Source organism: Muscardinus avellanarius, assembly GCF_963383645.1.
Source record: "Muscardinus avellanarius genome assembly, chromosome: 5".
NCBI classification, from domain to species: domain Eukaryota; kingdom Metazoa; phylum Chordata; class Mammalia; order Rodentia; family Gliridae; genus Muscardinus; species Muscardinus avellanarius.
Genome location: NC_137790.1, coordinates 105,229,256 through 105,250,706, shown reverse-complemented (window position 1 = coordinate 105,250,706; position 21,451 = coordinate 105,229,256). Strand labels below are relative to the sequence as shown.

Below are 21,451 nucleotides of genomic sequence, written 5' to 3'. Positions count from 1 at the left end.
GGGGCCTAGGACTAGCTCATGGAACGAAGCATTGTCTTGAATCTTACATACAAGTGTAATTCAGTATAATTTCTGAATCTGAATTTATCTCTATTTTTCATATTAAACACAAATGATTTATTTTGCATGGCTTTATATACATTTTCCAGGACTGCAACCACTTGGTAATCGAGGGACAGTTATAATTTGATTTGTTTGGAATTTACAAAGAGTTGGTCATCACATTAACAACAATACCCGTGATCTTTGAGCACCACACAACACGCCTAACTGAGTGGGCATTTGTGACCATTGCACTCAGAGCACTTTGACAAATGACTGGAAATCTCTGACAAGTTTGTTACACCTCCTAATGTATTTATGTCCCAGCACACACTCAGTGAGGCAAATATGGTTTTTATTAGAAATCCCTTCATCTCTCATACTTCCTATTATTTTTTTAAAATTAAGTCTGTGTGAAAGTAACATTTTCTCTAGTCTTCATTGCAGAATAGTAAGGGAAACATCATAAAGAATTTATCACCACAAAATGTTTTGGGTATACTAGAGTAGAGACTCACTATTTTTTTTTTTTTTTGTGGTACTGGGGTTCCTGGAAGCCCTTCTACCTCCGGGCTACACTCCCAGACCTACTTTTTACATTTTTGTTTGGAAACAGGGTCTCCTAAACCAGCGCGCGCGGCTGGCTTCAAACCTGCGCGATCCTCCTGTCTCTGCCTCCCAAGCGCGGGGATTACAAGTGTGCACCACCACACCCGGCCGAGACTCACTATTTTAAGTGAGAGACCAATGTATAAATTATATTTACTTAATTTGATAATTTATTAAAAATTCTTTTCCCAGAGTTACCTTCCTTATTATACGTGCCCTTTGTTATAATAAAAAAATTTGCATTTTTTGTTTATCCATCCAAGTGGCTGGAGAGGAAGAGGCATATTCATTCCTAGGGTATCACTGTGTAGCTGGAGAAAATCAATATAGAACATAAAGTCCAGGTGCTGATGGCCACCAGAGAGTGACCACCTGCTATGAGCCACACGACAGAACATTCCCTGTCAGGTTGTTCAGAGTCTAGGACTCCAAGAAATATGGATTCATTTCAGAAGGCCTAGTGGGAATAGAAATGATTCAGGCAACTCCCATGCCCTGCTCAATCACTCAACCTATAAAAATACTGTAAACATATCCTTATTACATTATGTCATATACTTATTAATACCTCTTATTTTATTTCTGTTCCAGAAATATTTGTGATTAAGTTGACAAGTTTCCAGGCAAAAAGCAATTAAATTTAGAGAGAGCTTACACATTAAAAATGGGGCTAGACCGGGCGTGGTGGCACACACTTGTAATCCCCGTGCTTGGGAGGCGGAGACAGGAGGATCCTGCAGGTTTGAAGTCAGCCTCGCTGGTTTAAGAGACACTGTTTCCAAATAAAAATATTATAAAAATAGGTCTGGGAGTGTAGCCTGGAAGTAGAAGGGTTTCCAGGAACCCCAGTACCACCAAAAAAAAAAAAAAAAAAAAAAAAAGGGTGGGGGGATGCTGGGATGCGACATGAGGAAGTTCTCTATCTGAAAAAAAATCCCTATTAATCCCCTCCTGTGTATTCTGGATAACGGTGTGATTTGGGGTTCAGAAAAATATGGTCTTCAATGTGAAGTTCTTTCCAAGCCAGGGATTTTGTGGTTCTATCATAGATGAGAAGAAAGAGCTAGCCTGAGGTTTAACGCTCCCAGAGAGCCTGTCTATGAAGTTGAACTCCCAAACAGTGCCTCACAAGGTGCTGCCCAAGAGCAAAGATAATTGCTTCATGTTCCACCCCTCTGATCTCCTCCCACCACTTACAGCCCGCTCTGGCTCTCCAAGACTCTTTTAGCAACAGGGGTGAGAAGTCTCCATCTTCAGAGCAGGTATAGGAGGAAGACCCAGCTGGAAGTAGGCAAAGGATGGGGAAGGGCTTTTACTCTTAAGAACTTTATTCCCAGCCGGGCATGGTGGCACATGCTTGTAATCCCAGCAACTGGGAGGCTGAGACTGGAGAATCGCGGTTTGGGGACAGCCGCAGCTACTTAGTGAGGCCCCTTGCAACTCAGTGAGACCTGGTTTCAAAATAAAGAATAAAAAAAATAGGGCAGGGGATATAGCATGGAGGTCGAATGCCCCTGGGTTCCATCCCCAGACCCGCAAAACAAAACAAAACAAAAAAAAAACAACAAAAAAAAAAACAACAACTTTTTTCCTCTCTACATTCCACCAGAGAGAGTCCTTAGATAAAAAGTACTCGTAAATACATGTTCCCTCACCTGGATGGATGAAGTTCAGTAGCCATTCACACTTGGATGCCAATTACTTTAGACAGAGGGTTTCCCATTAGCATGTGGCTTAGCTTACATTGACTAATTCCCATATACCAACTAACTCAGCAGTTTCTGAAATAACTTCTGACTTCCTGATTTCCTTGCTTTATGTGACATGCATTAAGTAAATTAGGCACTAAATTAGGCACTGTTGTCATATCAGAGTTATAAGTAAAGATAGCAGATTTCCTGACTCTGAAGCATCCATATACCAATCAGGAAGAAGCTTAATAAACAGCAGATACCACACTGTTCGTATGTGATCTTACAGAGTACTTATGAGGTGTCCTTGGGCTCAGTGGGGTGAGGTGGCTTTTAGGGAGCACCTTCTTTGGTTGCTGGGAAAGCAGGGGGAGCGGGAAGAGAGGGAGGCTTTTGTACTCTATCTGGAAGAGGGAGATGGGATATGGTACCCAGAAAAAAAGGGAGCAAGGATGGTTTCAGGTAGAAGAAAGGGCCTGGCTAGAATGACATGTGAGGCTTCTTTGGGGATTATGGAAGATGCTCCACAGAAATGGGTCAAGTGATGGAGGGACAGGACCTTTTTAACAGATTGGTGGAATCTAGGTATAAAGGGCCATAGAGTTCACATATTTCTATAGTTTTAAAAACTCTTTTTTGATTATAGTATCCTCTTTTTCCCTCCCTCCAAGTCTTATTTGAGAGGCTGATAAATAAAAGCAGTGTAGCTCTATTTGGGGAGGGGAGACCTGAGACTGGTATACTCAGGATCCCCTTCATCTCACGCCTCCCTGTCCTTTTCTGTGGACCCACAGAGCTGTCCTGAGCATGGGAGAGGGGAGGGGTATCAAATTTCTTTATTTCATAGAAAATTCAGGTGAGCTCCAGACCTAGAGTTATTCATTTAATGACAGAGCTGGGGCTATGATCAAGGTCTGCTGATACCCAGTTCTGGTAGCTTTCCAACTCATTTATTTATCCCAAACACTTATAAGGTTCTAATCTATATGCATATTTGTTAGATTTTGGTGATTGAAAGGTGAACAGGAAGAATGTTCCTTCTTTTTTTGTCCATCTTACAGTCTAGTGAAGAAACAAGACCAGAAAAACCAAGAGAATAACTCCAGAGAGTTATTCAAAGGGAAGACATATAAGAGGGAGACAGAAGGGTCACAAGTTAGAGGCCAGCCTCAGCAATTTAGCAAGACTGTTTCAAAATAAAAAAGCTGGGGGTGTAGATCAGAGGTAGAATGTCTCTGTTCAACTCAACTTGGCGATTTCATCCAGGCCCTGGGGATGAATAACCACTTGAGTGTTGTTAGAGGGTCAATCAGACGGCCTTGGGTGATGGGTTGCAGGACACAGGCGTCAGGCCTGAGCGGTTGTTTCGAACATACTGTACACATTTATACAGGGTAGGGAGTGCGATGGTTATTCTGGATTGTCAACCTGATTGGGCTGCGGGACGCCTATGAATAGCAGACGTGGGGTGTGTTGGTGAGATGACTGGCATGTGGAATGGCAACCTGAAGGTGAAGGCCCACCCTGAGTGCCAGGTGGCACTGTCCTACAGTGGAAGGAGGAAGAAGCATGACTGGAAGTTAGCTCCGTATTTCCTGAGTGGCTACCTCAACGGCTGCTGGCAGATTGGGCACTCACAGCCTGTGGTCAGCTGGCCCCAAGGCAGAAACTGTGGTGTGGGGCACGAGGTGGACAAACCCGCACTCAGTCATGGGGAGAAGCAGAGAGCACAAGAGGTGGGACTAAATGTATATGGTCCCCAAGGTCACTCTCTGTGAGCCACCTCCTCCAGCTGCGCCCACCTCTGACCGCGCTGCACTGGGGACATGCTTTCAACATGTGAGCTTTGCAAAATGCCCGACTCCCAATCATAACGGGGAGAAGGAAGGGTGGGCTGGGCTGATACAACGTGTGGTTGGGCCAGTGCTTCCTCCTCCTGAATGCTGAATATCTGCCATCCCCAGACAGAGGAGTCCATGGGGGCCTGGCTGGTGCTGCTCAGCGCTTAGGCCCAGACTTTCCTGAGGTGGTTGTTACCCATTTTCTTAGTTCTCATAAAGCATATCAGTTTCTCTTCTAAGTTCGTATCAGGACTAAGACATGTTAGGGGTTCTAGACCTGTTTAAGTGTAGTTTGAGAATTGAGTCTGAGGAGAAATCATAGGACCTCAGAGAGAAATGGAGCATGCATTCTCTGGGGAATATTTGTTTTCTCTGTGACATTGAGTTTCAGATGGCAGGTAATGAAGTCGCTGCCACTACCATCTCCCTTGAGAAGCAGGTTGCTGGATTCTGAGAAACACCTCCCTAGCCTTGAGACCTCTGGGCTGGACCCAACTAGGCTAAGCTTGGGTCCTCTTCCTGATGCTCTTGGTTGGCCAAGAAAATTGTGGGCTTCTTTTCCCAGGGAGTGATCCATCAAGCTCTCTCCTCACCGCTCCGTCTCTTCTGCTGAGCAACCTTGGTCACTCCATCACCTGTCAGGGTAGCTCAGGCAGTTTTTACAAATGTGTCTGGAAGAAAGGCAATTTGTCTGGGAATGCCTGTGTCTCTTTGTGTCAAAAAGAGACTTGTGATTCCTCTGCCAAATCAGGGCCCAGGTGGACAGCGACAGCCTGTGTTCAGGGGACAGGCAGCGTCATCAGTCAGGGAGGGCATAACACCATTAGTAATTCAACCTGACAGGGCTCCAATTAAAGTTGGGTAGGGAACAGAGAGCTCTCAAGTTCCTCAAACCACAGCACCAATACATCAACCTATAAACAAGAAGGAAAGAAGCTGTTCTTATAGTCAGAGAACGGGTCAAGGAAGTTTAATCACTTGCTGATTAAATGTGTGGCTTATTTGCTTACTCTCTTCTCTAGATCTCCCTCTGTGCAAATATTCCAGAGATTATTGGAGGTACAGTTTCCATAGTATGATGCGTTCAAGTAGCTCTATATGGACATGTATGGTTAATAATCACCACTGACACAGCACTCATGTGTTTGCATCCACAGGGTTAGCTGCTCCCAGAGCCAGTTTGGTGCCCAGGAAGCGCCTGTGATGCCTGTTAGCCAATCGGTGCTTTCCACACCTCCCAGTGCCTCTTCACACAGCACAGGTCCTGGGTGTGCATCCAAGAGGAAGGCATTCTGTGGGTTGTTGTTATGGTCTGGATATAGAATGTCCCTGGAAAAACTCATGTTTTGGCGAGGCAATAAAGTTCAGAGGTGAAATAACTGAATCATGAAGGTTCTCATCTCATTAGTAAAAAAGTCCAGTGAAGGGTTTATAATTTGAATGGATTTATGGGGTGGTAACACGGGCAGGTAAGGTGTGGCTGGAGGAGTGGGTCACTGGGGGCGTGGCCTTGGGGACTGTAGGTGTGCCTTGCCCCTCCTCCCATTGTGCCCCCACTCTGCCTCCCACTGCCCTGTCCTGAGCTCTGCAGACTTGACCCAGCCTCACAGGGACGGAAACCTCCAGAACTGCAAGCTCCCAGTACACCTTTCTTTCTCGGGTCCTGTCAGGTACTGAGATCCCAGCAGTGAGCATGCTGGGTAGAACAGTTGTTGAATGAGGCCTGCCCAATCGCCTGCCTCCCCCTCCTTGCCAGCTTTGCCTTGGGGAGTTTGGCTCCACTCTGCCCTAGAAAATGCCATCCCCGATGGATGCACAGACTGTCACCAGAATGGCCTTTTATCAGTGTCCCTGCCGCCCGAGGGACGACGCTGTCCCCTCAGCTCTTCTTTCAGTTCTACTCCCGCTCCACTGCTAGTTGCTTTTCTCTCTCCTTTGTTCCTTTTCTCTGTCTCCACCTGTTGTAGTCAGTCGTTTGACCAAGTTCAGCTCTAGGCTCTTTGTCCTTACACCTTTGTTTTGGTGATCTCTCTTTCTGGACAGGACAAATGGAGTTTGCTGGAGGCTCATACATCAAGTAGCCATACGGGGAGCAGGCCAGGGTCCAAATCTGATGGGCTGGCACCTGCAAAGCCCCAGTGCTGCCGCGGTCAGCCAGTCAGACCCCACACGCAGCCCGCCTTGCGCAGGCCCTGAGGGGCGAGGCTTTACGCCTCTTCATGGGTTTTCATCAATACTCCTTTCTCAGGTGTTCATCCCAGGGCCATTGCAGGGATCTTACCTGTCTCTGCATGTCTGGCATCTGTTTCCTGCACAGCACAGAAATGACTTAGAGATCATCTACACAGTATTTATTTATTTATTTATTTATTTATTTATTTTTATTTTTATTTTTTTGGTGGTACTAGGAATGGAACCCAGGGGCTTTTCTACCTCCAGGTTATCCTCCCAGACCTATTTTATATTTTATTTGGAAACAGGGTCTCACTAAGTTGCCGAGAGCCTCACTAAGTAGCTGAGGTGGGCTTCGAATCTGTGTGATCCTCCTGTCTCAGCCTCCCAAGTGCTGGGATTCTAAGTGTGTGCCACCACATTCAGCTACACAGTATTTATTTTCAGAGGATGAATTAAGATCTAGGCAGGTCATCGGGGCTCCGCAACCTTCCCATTTTGTAGAATAAGGTTAGAAAATGATCTTCTTTGTATGGCCACAGGCAAGAAGTAACCTGTAAAAGGGCGAGGTTGCTCTCAGGCATTGGTGACTGGCTTGGGCCTTTGCCACATCTAGTTGCCCTGAGGGCTGAGGGATCAATACCTTAGCACACTTGTAGTTTTGAACCTGTCTGGGAAGTCCTAGGTTAACCCATTTTTTTCCCCATTACCCCAGATATCATATTACCCAATGACCTGTTTGTAGAACAACTTATATATGTAAAAGGTACTATGTTACAGGCCAGATGTGCTGACACATACCTGTGATCCAGTATTTGGGAGGTTGAGACAGGAGGATCACAGGTTCAGTAACTTAGTAAAACTCTAGTTCTTTTTTTGAAGATTTAAAGAAGTTTATTAAAAGATAGAAATACAGAAAATAGAAATACAGCCCCATGCCAAAATGGCATGGGGGGGTGAATCGAAATGAATACACCTGTAAAACTCTATTTCAAAATTTAAAAAAATTTAAAGGGTTGTAGCTCAGAGATAAAATGCCCCGGGGGTTCAATTCCTAGGGATTGAATAATAGGATATAATAAAAATAAACTTAAAAAGTAAAATAAAAATAAAGGGATACTATATTGTCCTACTTATAGGAAATCTATATTTTTGTTCTTAATGATAATAGAGAATATATAAGCTCTAGATTATGGTTTCTAACCTATTTAATGCACCTATTCCAATCTTATTAAAATATCTGAATAAATGAAAATTTGAGATTTAGTATATCTGCCAGGTTGCAGAAGTGTAAGTGGCACGGCAAGGATGGCTGGAGTGACAGCAGGGCTCGGGTGGAGTCAGTTCCGCTCAGGCACTGGGTGCCCCTGGATGCAGGTGCCAGAGAGATTAGGATGTGTGTGGGCGGGGAGCTGGGACAATAGGCTTTTCTTTACAAAATTTTCCATCCCTGAGTTCTACTTTATCCTAACTCATGTTACAGGCAATCTAATTCAAACTTTTTATCTTTTAGGGGAGGAAGTGGAGGTCTAGGGAACTTTTTATCTTTTAGGGGAGGGACGTGGTGAGAATGGGGCCCAGGTGCCTCTACCTTCCACCCACGGCCGGCTGCCTCGCACGGCGCTCACAGTTGTTTCCTGAGTGTCTGTCTTGTTTCTTCCATGGATATCAAGTTCTTTGTCTCAGGGTTCTTTCCTGTGTTCTGCTGCATACCCCGCCATGCTGTGCCCAGAATAGATGGAGAGTCCCTCACACAGCCACACGAGGCCTCTTGGGGTACACTGTCCACCCTGCCAGGTGCGATGTGAGGAGAGCTCAGGGTTTCCTGGGTTTGCTGGAGGAAGCTCCTTTCACCACCAGCAATTTGAGGGACACACAAATTTCTATTAGAATGTGCTCATCTTTTCTGATCTAGTAAGTGACATCCTTCCCACAAGCCTGTCAGCTGAGCCCTACAGACAGGCTTCATTTAAACTTTACACTACCATTCTCTTCACTGCTGACAGGTGATAGAAAGATGCTGAGCTTGGATGTCATTTTTCTGACCTAATTTGCAGAAATTTTGACTTAGAAAAGTGTTCTCTTAATCAATAACACAGGGTGAGGTACAGGATCTTTTGAAACCTCAAAAAGTATGAGGATTCCTCAGTTTGTAAGATTTTCTTTGGTGAGTTTTTCAATTTTGGGATGTATGTCTTCATGAAGCAACTTCATGAAGCAGTTTCATGAAGAGTCTTCGTGAAACACTCTGGCCAGCAGGATTGAGTTTAGACCTCGCCTTTGCAGTTCACCATCTGAAAAGTCGCCCGAGCTCTTGGAAACTACTTTTCATTTGCAAAGTGAATATGACAATGGTATTTATTTTGTAGGGTTTGTTGGGAGGGCTATACAATTGGTGTCCAAGTGGTCCCAGGTGTGTTGAAAGTCCTCAAGAGTTTAGCCATTATGATTAGGCAGAAAATGGGGACACTAAGTCGGGCATGGTGGCGCCTGCTTCTAATCCCAGTACTTGGGAGGCTGAGACAGGAGGATCACAGGTTTGTGGCCAGCCTCAGCTACTTAGTGAGGCCCTCTGCAACTTAGTGAGACCCTGTTTCAAAATAAAGAATAAAATATAGGGGCTGCTGCAAGCTCCTTCAGTAGAGGGCTGTGCACACGAGTGAGCCCAGTGGAACCCTTTCAGTGTTATACACTTTGCTAGAACTTTCTGTTTCTCCTTTCACTCTGCTACCAGAAGAGAGTTGTAAAATCTATTATTTGGATCTCAATATTTGAAAAGAAGTCTTATTTCTTATATGTCTTTTCTTGGATGGGAAGACTCTTCCCCCTCTCCCTCGTTGTCACTCATCCTTCCATGCCCAGATCCTCTCCATCCAGAGTTCCCTTTAACCTGTGCTGTTGGGGAGTAATCTCTTGCCTGTTTCTGCTCTATGTGTATAACCAGTTTTCCACTTCTATTCTTCCTCTGTTTTGTCAGATGTTACCTCAATTCTCAGTGCCTGCAGAATGACACTGACTTTTCTGGCTTGATGGTGAGCCGGCCAGGAAGCAGACGTGAGCTTGAAGGAACAGAGCCTCTCATCGATGGAGCCCCAGGCTGCAGCCGAGAGGAGAGCACCGCTAGCCTTCCATAAAGTCAAGGAGAACTGCGGTGTCCTCCAGTGTAGGCCTGTTGCACGCTGGGAAGGCTGCTTCAAACCCTTCAGCTCCGGCCCAAACTTTCCAGAGGGTCCACTGCACACATGGCCTTGCATGACTGATGTTTTGCACAGAAGAGGGATTGGGTGGTATCTAGTTTGATATTAAGGTAAAAAAAAAAAGCAGAAAGTGACACAGAGTGCAGAGGGAGACTCTGTGCAAGTAGGGGTCTGGAGCTAGAAGAGGCTGGAGAAAGGTAGGCTCACAACACCTTAGGCTTGACTGAGGGGGACTTCAGATTTTCCAGTTGTACATTGAGGGGGAATCAGAGCCAATTTAATTGTTTTGTCGCAGAGAACATTGGCCTCAGCCGACTGGAGATCTTAAAGGCTATGCATCTATTATGGATGTGGCAAAGACAGCCAGTTTTTCTTTCCTGTCAATGGAAACTGTAGCACTGAGGTTGGCCCCATACACAGTTAAAAGACTGCATTTCCCAGCCTCATTGACTATGGCCAGAGGTCCAATTTTTAGTTAACGTAAGTGGAGCTATAGGGAAGGAACTCTGAAAAGGCTTCTTAAAAAGAGTACACAAAGGTAGCGGATGAACTGCCTTAACTTTTCATTTTCCTTCTTAACTTCTGGAACTAGTTATGGAGCTTCAGCCTTGGGTCTTGAAGTCATTTGCAGGAAAAAGCCAAGTGTCTGGGTGATAAAGCAGAGGAAAAAGTGTCCCGAGTCTCCATGAGTGTGGGGTCAATAGCACCTTCCATTTACATTTCTCTTACACAGGAGAGAGATGATCTTGTTTCTTTGTTTTCTATTGTCTGTAAATGAATTTAATGCCCATTTGCTAATGTGGTACCAGAATTGCAAAGGGATGTAGAGGTGAGCTCTGGAGTCAGACTGCTTCTTCTCCTTCCCTTGCTCTGTCACTCTGGAGCAGGAGCCTTAGTAAATTCCCAATGCTTCAAAAGCTTTCTCATCCTTGAATGTAAGTGTAGCACAACTTTTGCGTAGGGTTGTTGTGAGGATTAAATAAGATAATATGTGATGCACTGAGAAATCTTGAAACAGAGGACGTGTCAGTCAACGGCAGCTATGGTTGCTGCTGCTACCACTGTTATCACCACAGTCGCTTTACCAATAAGCAATGCGCCCTTTAGGATAGACAATTCCTTCCCTATTTTTGGTACTGCCCCAGGACTGGTATATGATGTGAACCCAGTTATTTTTACTGAATCATATTTTATCAGATTCTTGCCAATGATTTCTTATGGAGAGATGATAAAGATGACTAGTATTGTATACCAGACAGGAGACAGACACTGTATGATACTATCATCTAATCCTTATCAAAACCACCTGAGATATGGGCTTGAAAGGTCAGTGTAGAAAGCACGTGGGTTTAGGAGACATTGAGGCCGATATTATGTTTGAGATTCAGTTTTAATAGCATTAAAGAGAACTGACCATAAACCCAGGGGGAAAAGATCACAGGAGCCTCTCAGGGCTTTGAAAGGCCAGATGTTGCAAGATGACTTTGCTTTGTTTCATCCCCAGCCAACCAAGTTAGAGAAACTACAACCATCCTGCCCCCATCTCCAGTCGCCACGAAGCTGTAGATGGGAACCAGGAAGAAAAAATAATTTCTGTTTTTGGTTTATATAATCTGTGATACACAGAAGGGGTGTTTAGGATTGGCATGTGCTTGGGGTCTGGCGGTGGCCCACTGAGCTATGAATGAGTAGCTAAGCATTTCAGGACAAAGGGGACAGGTTGAAGGAGGTTGCTTCCTCTGGTAAGCTGCCCTCCACTTTGGATAGGCCTGGGGTATTTACAGTTTGGAGTAGGACCTATAGGGGGAGCTGGGGAAGTTATTGTACCTTTGGGTCTTGCCAAATTGTAAAGAAAGAGCCAGAGGGATCTGAGCATGGTGGCGCACATTTGTAATACCAGTACTTGGGAGACTGACACAGGAGGATCGCAGACTCAAGGTTAGCCTCAGCAACTTAGTGAGGTCCTTTTTCAAAATTAAATATAAAAATAGGGCTGGGGATGTGGCTGAGAGGTAGAATTCCTGCTGGTTCAATCACTAGTACAAAAAAAGAAAAAAAAAAAAAAAAAAGAACCAAGCCTGGGAGGCTGAGATAGGAGCATCACAGGCTGATGGATCTTAGTGAGACCCTGTTTCAAAACACAAAATAAGCTGGGCATGGTGGTGCACGCCTGTAATCCCAGCATTTGGGAGGCTGAGACAGGAGGATTGCAGTTTGCGGACAGCCTCAGCTACTTAGTGAGGCCCTCTGCAACTCAGTGAGACCCTGTTTTAAAATAAAGAATAAAAAATAGGGCTGGGGGTGTAGCTCGGAGGTAGAATGCCCCTGGGTTCCATCCCCAGTACCGTAAGACAAAACAAAAAAATCCAAAATACAAAATAAAAGTAGGGTTCAGAGTGTACCTCAGGGGGAGAATGCTCCTGGGCTTCATCCCTAATACCACACACACTCACGTAATTTGCAAAGAAAGTAACTTCTCTCTGAAATAGATTTGTCATGTTATAAACTGGCTTGAATAGCATGGGGAAAGAGACCACATGACCAAGAAAATCACTTGAGATCCTGCTGTCGGAATAGATTCTGTTTTAACGTGTTTTCTCTTTGTGTGGGTCACAGCTGCAGCAGAGGCCAGGTCCTACTTCCTGTAAAATAGCTCTCAACTCTGGTTGTACGCTAGACCTTCCTTTGGAACCTTAAAAAGATATCAGTCATGGGGAGGGGCGGGACTCAGAGGAAAGTGCTCCAAGAGTTTTGTGCATGTATGTATCTGTCACTCTATACCTCGATATGATGTATAATTACAATGCACCCAAACAAAAACAAACAAATAAACAAACAAAAACATACCAATCACTGGACTCCACATCCGTCCAACTGAATTAGAATTTCAAGAAAATGAAAATTTCCTTGAAATTCTGGGCATCAACCGGGCATCAGTATTTTTAAAAACAAACAAACAAATAAACAAACACATCAAAGAAGCTGGGCGTGGTGGCACACGCTTGTAATTCCAGCATTTGGGAGGCTGAGACAGGAGGATCGAGGTTCGCAGGCAGTCTCAGCTATTTAGTGAGGCCCTTTGCAACTCAATGAGAAATAAAGAATAAAAAATAGTGCTGGAGGTGTAGCCCGGAGATAGAATGCCCCTGGGTTTCATCTCCAGTACTGAAAAAATATTCAAAGAAAATTTAAAGAAAAGGCACAAACTAAGAGAAAGTATTTGTAAAAATACCTATCAAGTAAAGGATTTGCATCCAGGACACATAAAGAACTCTTAAAAGTTAACAATAAGAAGACAAGAAGTACAGTTTAAAATGAGCAAAAGATTTAAATAGATCTTCCCCAAGGAAAATATTTGGGTGGCAAATAAACACATCAGGATGTTCAATAGCATTTAATTTAAGAAAATGCAAATCAACTCACACTAAGATATTACTATGTATCTTTTAAAAACAAACCAACAACCACAAATAAAAACACCTGACAATATTGAGTGCTGGTAAGGACTAGAGAATTATAAATCTTGTATAGAGCTGGCATGAAAGAAAAATAATGCGGTCACTTGGTGAAAAAGTTTGGCTGTTATGAAGTTAAATATTATCTTACCAAACAAACCAGCATTCTCACTCCTGGATATTTATTTGTGAGAAATCACAATTTGTGTTCACACAGAAACCCATACATCGATATTTACAGTGACTTTATTCACAGTGGCCACAGGTTGGAGACAACGCAGTTGTCCTTCGACTGGTAAATGAATGAAAAAACTGGTGCATCCATGAGACGGGAGAGGACTCTGCGACCGAGTGGAGCAGGGCTCGGATGCACAGTGTGGACAGACGCCACCCGCCTCTCACTAAGTGAAAGAACAAAAACGCAAAAGATTGTACACTGATGGCGTTCTTTCCGTGGCATTCTAGCAAAGGCAAAAGTGTAGGGGCAGGAAAGAGAGCGATGGCTGCAAGGGGCTGGGGATGGAAGGAGGGATAACCACAGAGGCAGCATGATGGACATTTGCGATGACAGGACTCTGCTGGATCTTGATTGTACTGAAGATTACAAATCATATTTACTCAAACTTACAAAAGTGAAAAAAGGTGAATTTGACTATATGTAATTATAACAGTAAAAATGACATAAAGCCCGTTATTTCAGAGAAAAACTCTCATGTGATTGAAATTAATAGTAAGATTTGAGAGATGTTATTGGCATAACAGATTTGTATCTAGGCTCTGCCATTTTGGCTTTGGTTTCTATATATGTAAATGTGAAGATAACAAAACCTACTGCCATAGTCTGGACGTGGTTTGCCTCCAAAAGTTCAAGTGTTAGCTTGGTCCCCAGTGTGGTGCTGTGAGAGGTGGTGGGACCTTTAAGAGGTGGGGCATAGGGAAAGGTGCTGCTCTAAAGGGATGAAGGTAGTTCTGGCAGGACTCTGTTTAGTGCTTTTCAGAGTAAGTGTATAAAAGCAAGACTGACCCCACACCGGCCTTTGACTTCCCGTCTCACCGTGTGATTTCTTCCTTTCACACACGATACCCCATGATGCCATCGCCACGTGGTACAGCAGACAGGCCACTTACCAGAGCCAGTGCTCTGCTCTTGAACCTCCAGAACTACGGTCTAAATAAACCTCTTTTCTTTAGATGCTATCCAGACTCTGGTTTTGTTATAGCAGAGGAAAAAGACTAACACACCTAAGAGATATTGTGAATTTTAACCCTAACAGGGTTTGGCACAAAATAATAATAACCAACTTAACTAGTGCGATGTGCGATGTAGCATTATACCAAACAATTTGTAGACATCTCATTTAGTCTTTACATCAGATACATGAAGTGCTATTTTTATTCTCAAAGTGGAGGCTCAGAGAAGTTATGGAACTGCTCAAGGTCACACACTAGTGAGCGGCTGAACTAGGTTCCAAGTCTAAACATACCAACCGCTGAACCATTTCAAAAGTCTCCAATGACCCCTCTCTGACACCACTCGCCTCCTGTTTCATGTTGTCAGTATTTTACTCCATTGATATTCTGACCTCATCAAAACCCCCAGTTTTCACCAATTCTATCACCTTCTATGAATCATCCCCTCTTGTGTTTTCACTCCCGTGCTTATTCAGCCTACATCATGTGGTTCAGCATGGTTTGCTTTCTTTTGCAAACACCCATCACCCCATTACTCTTTTCTCTCACAGCTTGGAAGAAGGTAAATCTAACTATTCTAATTTTCTTTTTACTCCATTCTTGCAACCAAGCAGCAATTACTTCTGGAAATCAATGCACGACTACGGTGGAGATTGGACTTGCTTCAGGTGAGGTGGGTTTAATTAAGGGCAGAAGGAGAAAAGAACCGTGAATAAACAAGGGTGAAGATATAGAGGGAGGGCTGGTTATCGTGACATGGAGAAGCAGTGGGAAGTTTGCTTGGGGGGTGATATGGGGATAAGGATGTGGGGGTGGAAAGAAGATGGGGGAACAAGGAGGACTTTCCTTTAGTGTTAAGGAGTGAGAGGCCTGGTTGAAGAATCTGCTGTAAATATGCTAACACCAGCCAAGTTATTTTGGTCCTGGCCATGGTGGGAGCTCTAGGAGGATTCTGGTGGGCCTCAGCAGGGAGATGAGTCAGTCATAAAGTATAGAGATGTGCTATGGATGAGGCCATATGTGGGGAAGGGAGAGGCAGGGTTTTGCTGAGAGTCACTGTTCTTTCCTTCTGTGCCTGATGCAGCAGTGAAGGTGCTAGTTTTTGGGAAGTACCAGGGTCTGCAGTGGATTTGGGTCAGTTATGTGCTGGTAATTGTTAAACAACCAACTCTCTGAACAATGACAATGGCAATAACAGCAGCAGCAGCAACAACAACAACAACAACAACAACACATAGTCCCACCACAGCTAATTTCAGGTCAACAATGATATCATATTGGAAAGAGGTATGTGCAATCTGAGCTCTGGGCAGAAGGTACAAACCAGCTCCAGCAACACTGGCTGGACCAGTCCTGGCCCATTTACACAGTGGGAAAGTAGAGATCATTTAGTGCCCGTGAGCACTGAGGCTAGGGGGCAGGTTCCTAGGATGCATCTGGACCGTGACCTGGGGTCTAGATGTTGTACCACTCTGAAGGATAAAATTCATTCACAGCAAACTCCTGGCCTGGTCATGGGGTCAACACAGGATGGACTAGAGGAAATTTTGTATGCTTCACTAATTGGGCAGGACCTCAGACATCTCCCCTATGGCTTCTAGTTATATATCTACCTTTTGTCATACCATCTTTAATCTGTTCTATATGATAATACTTTCATATTTATGAATTTGTGGTAAGGATTTTTTTTGCCAAAAAGCTTGAAAATTATTACAATAGCATGCAATAGCATAATAGAATTTTAAGCATCCACAAAAATTCATTCATGTGAATTATTTATTTTCATTTACAAGGGATAAATGAAAAATCCTCTATTCTACAGAAACCTCAATTATTAGACTATTCTATTATTCAGTTATTAGAATATTCATCATGCATATGAGAGTTTCACTTCAGAAAAAGGGGGCCATACCGAGGCCAATGGGGAAGGTTGATTATGGCAGATCCCTTCTTATCAAATTAAAAAGATGTGAAGCTCGGTGTGGTGGCTCACTCTTGTAATCCCAGCATTTGGGAGGCTGAGACAGGAGGATCATGGTTCACAGACTACCTCAGCTATTTAGTGAGGCCCTTTGCAACTCAGTGAGACCTTGATTCAAAAATAAAGAATAAAAAAATAGGGCTAGGGGTGTAGCTTGGAGGTAGAATGCCCCTGGGGTCCATCCCCAGTACTGCAAAAAAAAAAAAAAAAAAAAAAAAAAAAAAAAGAAAAAAAGATGGTGGAATGTGAGCCAGCATATGGATGGCATGCTTTAGTCTGTCTTCACATCCAACATCATGAGGACGACTTAATCTGGATGAACAATGTTGGCATGGTGCTCTCTTGTAATGGCATGCAGTAGCACGCAGAACAGTCAGTGTCGTTTAGAATTCCTACTTCTTTTGAAACATTTAAAGAGACTAAACACTCATTGCCAGTATATGGGTTGACCCACATGGTCTGCCACCCACAGACTCAGCAAATCCTCATCCTTTCTCACGATCACCGTCAAGAAACAGGAAATTTTCCTTTTCTTTCTTTTTCAAGTTGTCCACTGACCTCTTCCTGGCATGCTGGGTACATGCTGTGAATGACACCTCAGGAGAAGAGAGAAGAGGGAAAGACAACAGGAGCGCCATTCCACAGATTATCAGCATGCTACTCTTGACACCTTATTTTTAAAAAGTGAGTTTTAAGTCAGATGTAAAGGCACGTGACTGTAATCTCAGTACTAAGGAGGCTCAGTCAGGAGTATTGAAGGCTTGAGGCCAGCCTTAACAACTGAGTGAGGTCCTGTTTGGAAGTGAAAAATAAAAAGGGCTGGAGTAGAATGCCCTTGGGTTCAATTCCCAGCACCAAAAATAAGTAAGTAAATAAATAAATTGTGAAAAAGTGAGTTTTAGGACTCTCTTGGGGAGAGAAGGACCTCCCCCTGTAGGCGATCAGCCTGCTGGGGTGGTTGTGGCAGGGGACACCTTGTGATTCTCACAGTGGCTTCCTTGTCCTTGGGAGGTGGAATGCCAGTCTGAGGCTTATCAAGTCCTAATCATGTCAGATTATTGACTTTTGATTTTGCAACTCTGCTTATTCTCTGTTATTTTTTTTTCTCTTGGCTGTATTCTCTACCCCTTCCCCTGAAGGACTGACCTATCTTTCACTTAGAGGGAAAAATAAAACAAAAAAAGAGCCATTGGATGGGTGATGTCTGGGCACCAGGATAGTTATTTGTATTGAAAACCCAAAGAAAAGGGAAGCTATTCCGAATCCAGTGGAAACCCAGCCCCGATGTCCCTGGCTGTCGAGGCAAAGCGGAGCATGGCGAGCCATCTCTGCCACCTCAGGTCCCTCACCACTGGAGCTCTGCCAAAGCGGGTGAGCAGGGACATTGGTACGCGCACTCCCGGGGCGTGCCTCCCCCAGGCGCCTACCTGATAAGATAGATGCCACAGCTGCGATGATGAAGGACACGATGACACCAGGTCCTGCCATTTCCTTGGCCACCAGGCCAGACACCACATACATGCCAGTGCCCACGCAGCTGCCAACGCCAAGAGAGATGAGGTCCATGGTGGTGAGCACCTGGGCTAGCTTGGTGCCGTGTGCTGTGGTGGCCCCAGTCCCCTCCAGCATGGACTCCACTGGTTTGGTGCGCAGAATCCTGGAGTGCATGGCGTGCCAGGCAGCGCCCCACTGCACCCGCCGGGGGTCCAGCGAGGCCAGGAAGCTGCTCATCTTGAGTATCAGGGGTTGCAGTGAAGGTCAGATGGATCCTACAGAAGCCTCAGTGGATGGCTCTGGAACTCATCTAGTGAATGGGGAGCTTCCTTTCAGGAAAGGTCCAGAGCAAAGCAGTCGTCTCTTGGGCATGAATACCTGTAGGCAAAATATGAGAAAGAAGAAGGTGAGACCACGTGGGAAACAGACAAGGACTTTGAGGCAGTGGCTAGAGGTTCACACCCTGTACTGGTAGAACCAGTGGCTCCTCTACGCGTTGTGGGAGATTCCATTTCCCCTTGCGGTCCCTCTTCAGGCCTCAGTGACAGTCTGAGGCCTGTGCTGAGTCTTGTGATCATGCTGACGAGGCTGGTCTGAGTCAGGGCCCTATCACTTTCTGTTTGGGGCACTTAACTCACTTCCCTGTGTTTCTGTCTCAGCTGTCCAGTGGAATAATAAAGTGTCCTTCCTAACGTTGGTGTAAGGATTAAACATCCCGGCTCATGGGAAATGCTCCTCTGTGTCAGCTCTAAGTCCTTCTCACTTGGCTCTGTCAAGATTTGGTCTATAATTCTTAGGCATATTTTTGGAGGACACAAAACCTTCATTTTCAAAACAAGGCTGTAAAATTATACCTATGATTCTCAAAAGAGGTCGTGGGGTTGCTTTGAACCTGGCTTTCAAGTGAAATGAAAAATATTTGTCACTTTTAAAATTTTTTCTCTTAAAGTTTAGCATGGTGGAGTGCTCCTGGCATTTGGGGTGTAGCTGAAATAGTAAATGTGTAGGGCAGCGTGATACATCTTTCCAGCGTCTTGCCTGATGTTTCTGTAGATGAGCATCTTTGTAATGATGCTTATGGCCCAGAACTTGTTTTTGCATATAGACATGCAGAATGTTTTGGGTGGTCTTACTACACAAATACATTGAATTTTCCAAGAAAGCAACCAACTATAGAATAAATCAATGGAAGATTACAAATTGTTTAGTCCAGACCTTAAGAAGAGTTGTCCACCATTTCAGAAACCTGAAGTTTCAGGCAACACCACTTGTGGCTTGTGCCTCTCGCGCAGTGCACCTGCCATTTGGAAGGGCTCATTGCAACGATTCTTCATGTAGTACAATTATCTGATGGCTTCATCTGGCCATGTCTGGGGATTTGCTGAAACATGTTGGATGCAGGCAGCCTATGATTTCACCTTGGGATACTAACAGGGTGTGTGACAAAATAAAAAGGGATTTGGGGTCTGATACAGTTGAGAACCATGGTTTTAGGTGATTTCTAAAATTTTGTCAAATTAGAAAATGCAAATATTTTATGAAGCTGCTTTCCTTGTTAGTGGTATAGCCAAACATTGATTCTATACTGTATACCATATTTAATACTATATACCATACTGATAAGTCTAGAAGTTTATATGTACAGTAAGTACCTGCCTACATAATCTACTAATATTATTAATTAACTAACACTACTTAGCACTTTATGTAGCATTTATCTTTCTGAAAACGTTGTAAATGCTAATGAGGAGAAACAGTTGGTATGGCAGTTTGGCTCACAGGTGTTGGGTGACAGCACCTCCTCCCCCTCCCCTTTCCCCACCTTCTCCGCCTCCCCCTCCTCCTTTTCCCTAAGTCTCCTTTTCTTCCTCTTCTTTTTTCTTCTCTTTCTTCTTTCCACATTTGCGAGCCAAATTTTCATTCATTCATTCATTCATTCATTCATTCATCCATCCATCCATCCATTTATCCATTCATTTGTTATACCAGGGAGGCTGCTAGAACTGCTTTGGTTGTGCTCTTATAAGGAAATGAATGAACTATCTATTTAGTTTCAGTTCATCTAGCATATATAGAGTATCCTTTCTGTGCCAAGCATGGCATTATGCACAGAGCTACACATCTGAGGTCCTGAGCTCCTGCAGCTTTCAGTCTAGAATGGGAGATGGCAGACACCCAAACACAGGGCAAGTGAGAAGGCTTCTTTTTGTTGTTTCCTGAAAAACCTGTATTTTATTATTTTTCTTATTACAAGAGCAGAAATTACAGAAAAATTAGACAATATCAATAATAAAAACGATGAGGTAAAATACTATTCACTAGCAACAAGCCATCATTAAACTTTGATTTATATTCTTAGAGATCTTTTTCTACATAAGTATGTGTACACATCTATTTGTGTGTGTATATGTGTGTTTATAAATGGAATGATATCGTTTACTCTGACTTAAACCTTTCTTGTTTTGCTTAACAATATATCTGAAGGTTCCCCCACATCTATAGTTTTGAAAATATCTTAAATACCTGAATAATCGCATCACTATCATGGTTTCATCAGTATTCTTATTCAGGAAATTGGGTTGTTGTCTTAGTCTTAGTTCATTTATTCATTCAAGAATTGTGCAACAGCCCAAATAAGGAGATAGTTGCTGTGGTAAATAAGATGTCCAAGGCCTGCTCAGCTGGAGCTGGTGTTTGGTGAGAAGACAGTATCCAGGCCAATGCATAGACAGATTATTCCAGAGAATTATAGGGCTATATATGGGCTGAGTTGAATCTCTTCCTATACTCATGTGTTAAGTCCTAAACCCCTGGGACCTGATAATTGTAGCTTATTTAAGCTACAATCCTTAGTTAGGATGGGCCACTTATGCTGGAGAAGGTGGCTCCTAATCTAATATACCTAGGATATTTATTTATTTATTATATTTTTGTGGTACTGGGGATGGAACCCAGGGGCATTCTACCTCTGAGCGACACCTCCATCCCTATTTTTTATTCTTTACTTTTTGAAATGGGATCTCACTAAGTTGCAGAGGGCCTAAGTAGCTGAGGCTGGCCATAAACCCACAATCCTCCTGTCTCAGCCTCCCAAGTACTGGGATTACAAGCCTGTGCCACCACATCTGGATCTGCCTGGTGTCTTTATAAAAGGGGACATTCGAAACTGACACGGACATATTCAGGAAAGGACTACGTGACTATGAAGGCAGAAACTAGGGTGCAGTTCTGTAGCCAGTGAGCACCAAGGATTGCTGGAAGCCACCGGAAGCTAGAAAAGAGGCATGGAAGAGATTCTTCCTTACATATTTTAGAAGAAACCAACCCTGCAACACCTTGGCTTCCAGAACTGTGACAATAAGTTTCTGTTGTTTAGGTCACCAAGTCTATGGTACTTTGCTATGACAGCCCTAGCCAATGAATACAGGCTGGAATGCAGGCTTGAGCAAAAAAAAACAAAAACAACAACAAAAAAAACAGGGTGACGAAGGGCTGGAGCAGTCTCTGCAGACAGAGCATTGGCTTCCAGGTGACTAGAAGGAGCCAGTGGTGCCAGGTGTCAGGGAAGAGTGTTCCTGGCAGAGTGGATCCAGAGGGCAGGGTGGGTGTGGCCTCTTCCAGGAACTGAGTATAACTCGTGCAGGGTGCTGGGTTAGCTGAGGGTCAAATACTTAATCCTCACGACAAATCTGCCTTTGCAGAGGAGGCAATGGAGAGCAGAGGAGTGGCCAGGTGAGCACGGTCATGGTCACCATCAGGGATCTCTTAAGGGGCGGAG

At 44.1% G+C, this 21,451-nt stretch overlaps 1 protein-coding gene across 1 annotated transcript in view; it reads right to left on the bottom strand.

Annotated features, from left to right (window-relative positions):
* SLC7A14 (solute carrier family 7 member 14) overlaps nt 1–17,910 on the bottom strand; it is a gene marked incomplete at both ends in the record, with an annotated part of 60,537 nt that extends 42,627 nt beyond the window's left edge. Inside the window, one exon of the mRNA XM_080695696.1 lies at nt 17,607–17,910. Coding sequence (XP_080551822.1) covers nt 17,607–17,910 — 304 coding nt within the window. The remainder of the gene's footprint in view (nt 1–17,606) is intronic.
* Between the last annotated feature and the right edge of the window lie 3,541 nt (nt 17,911–21,451).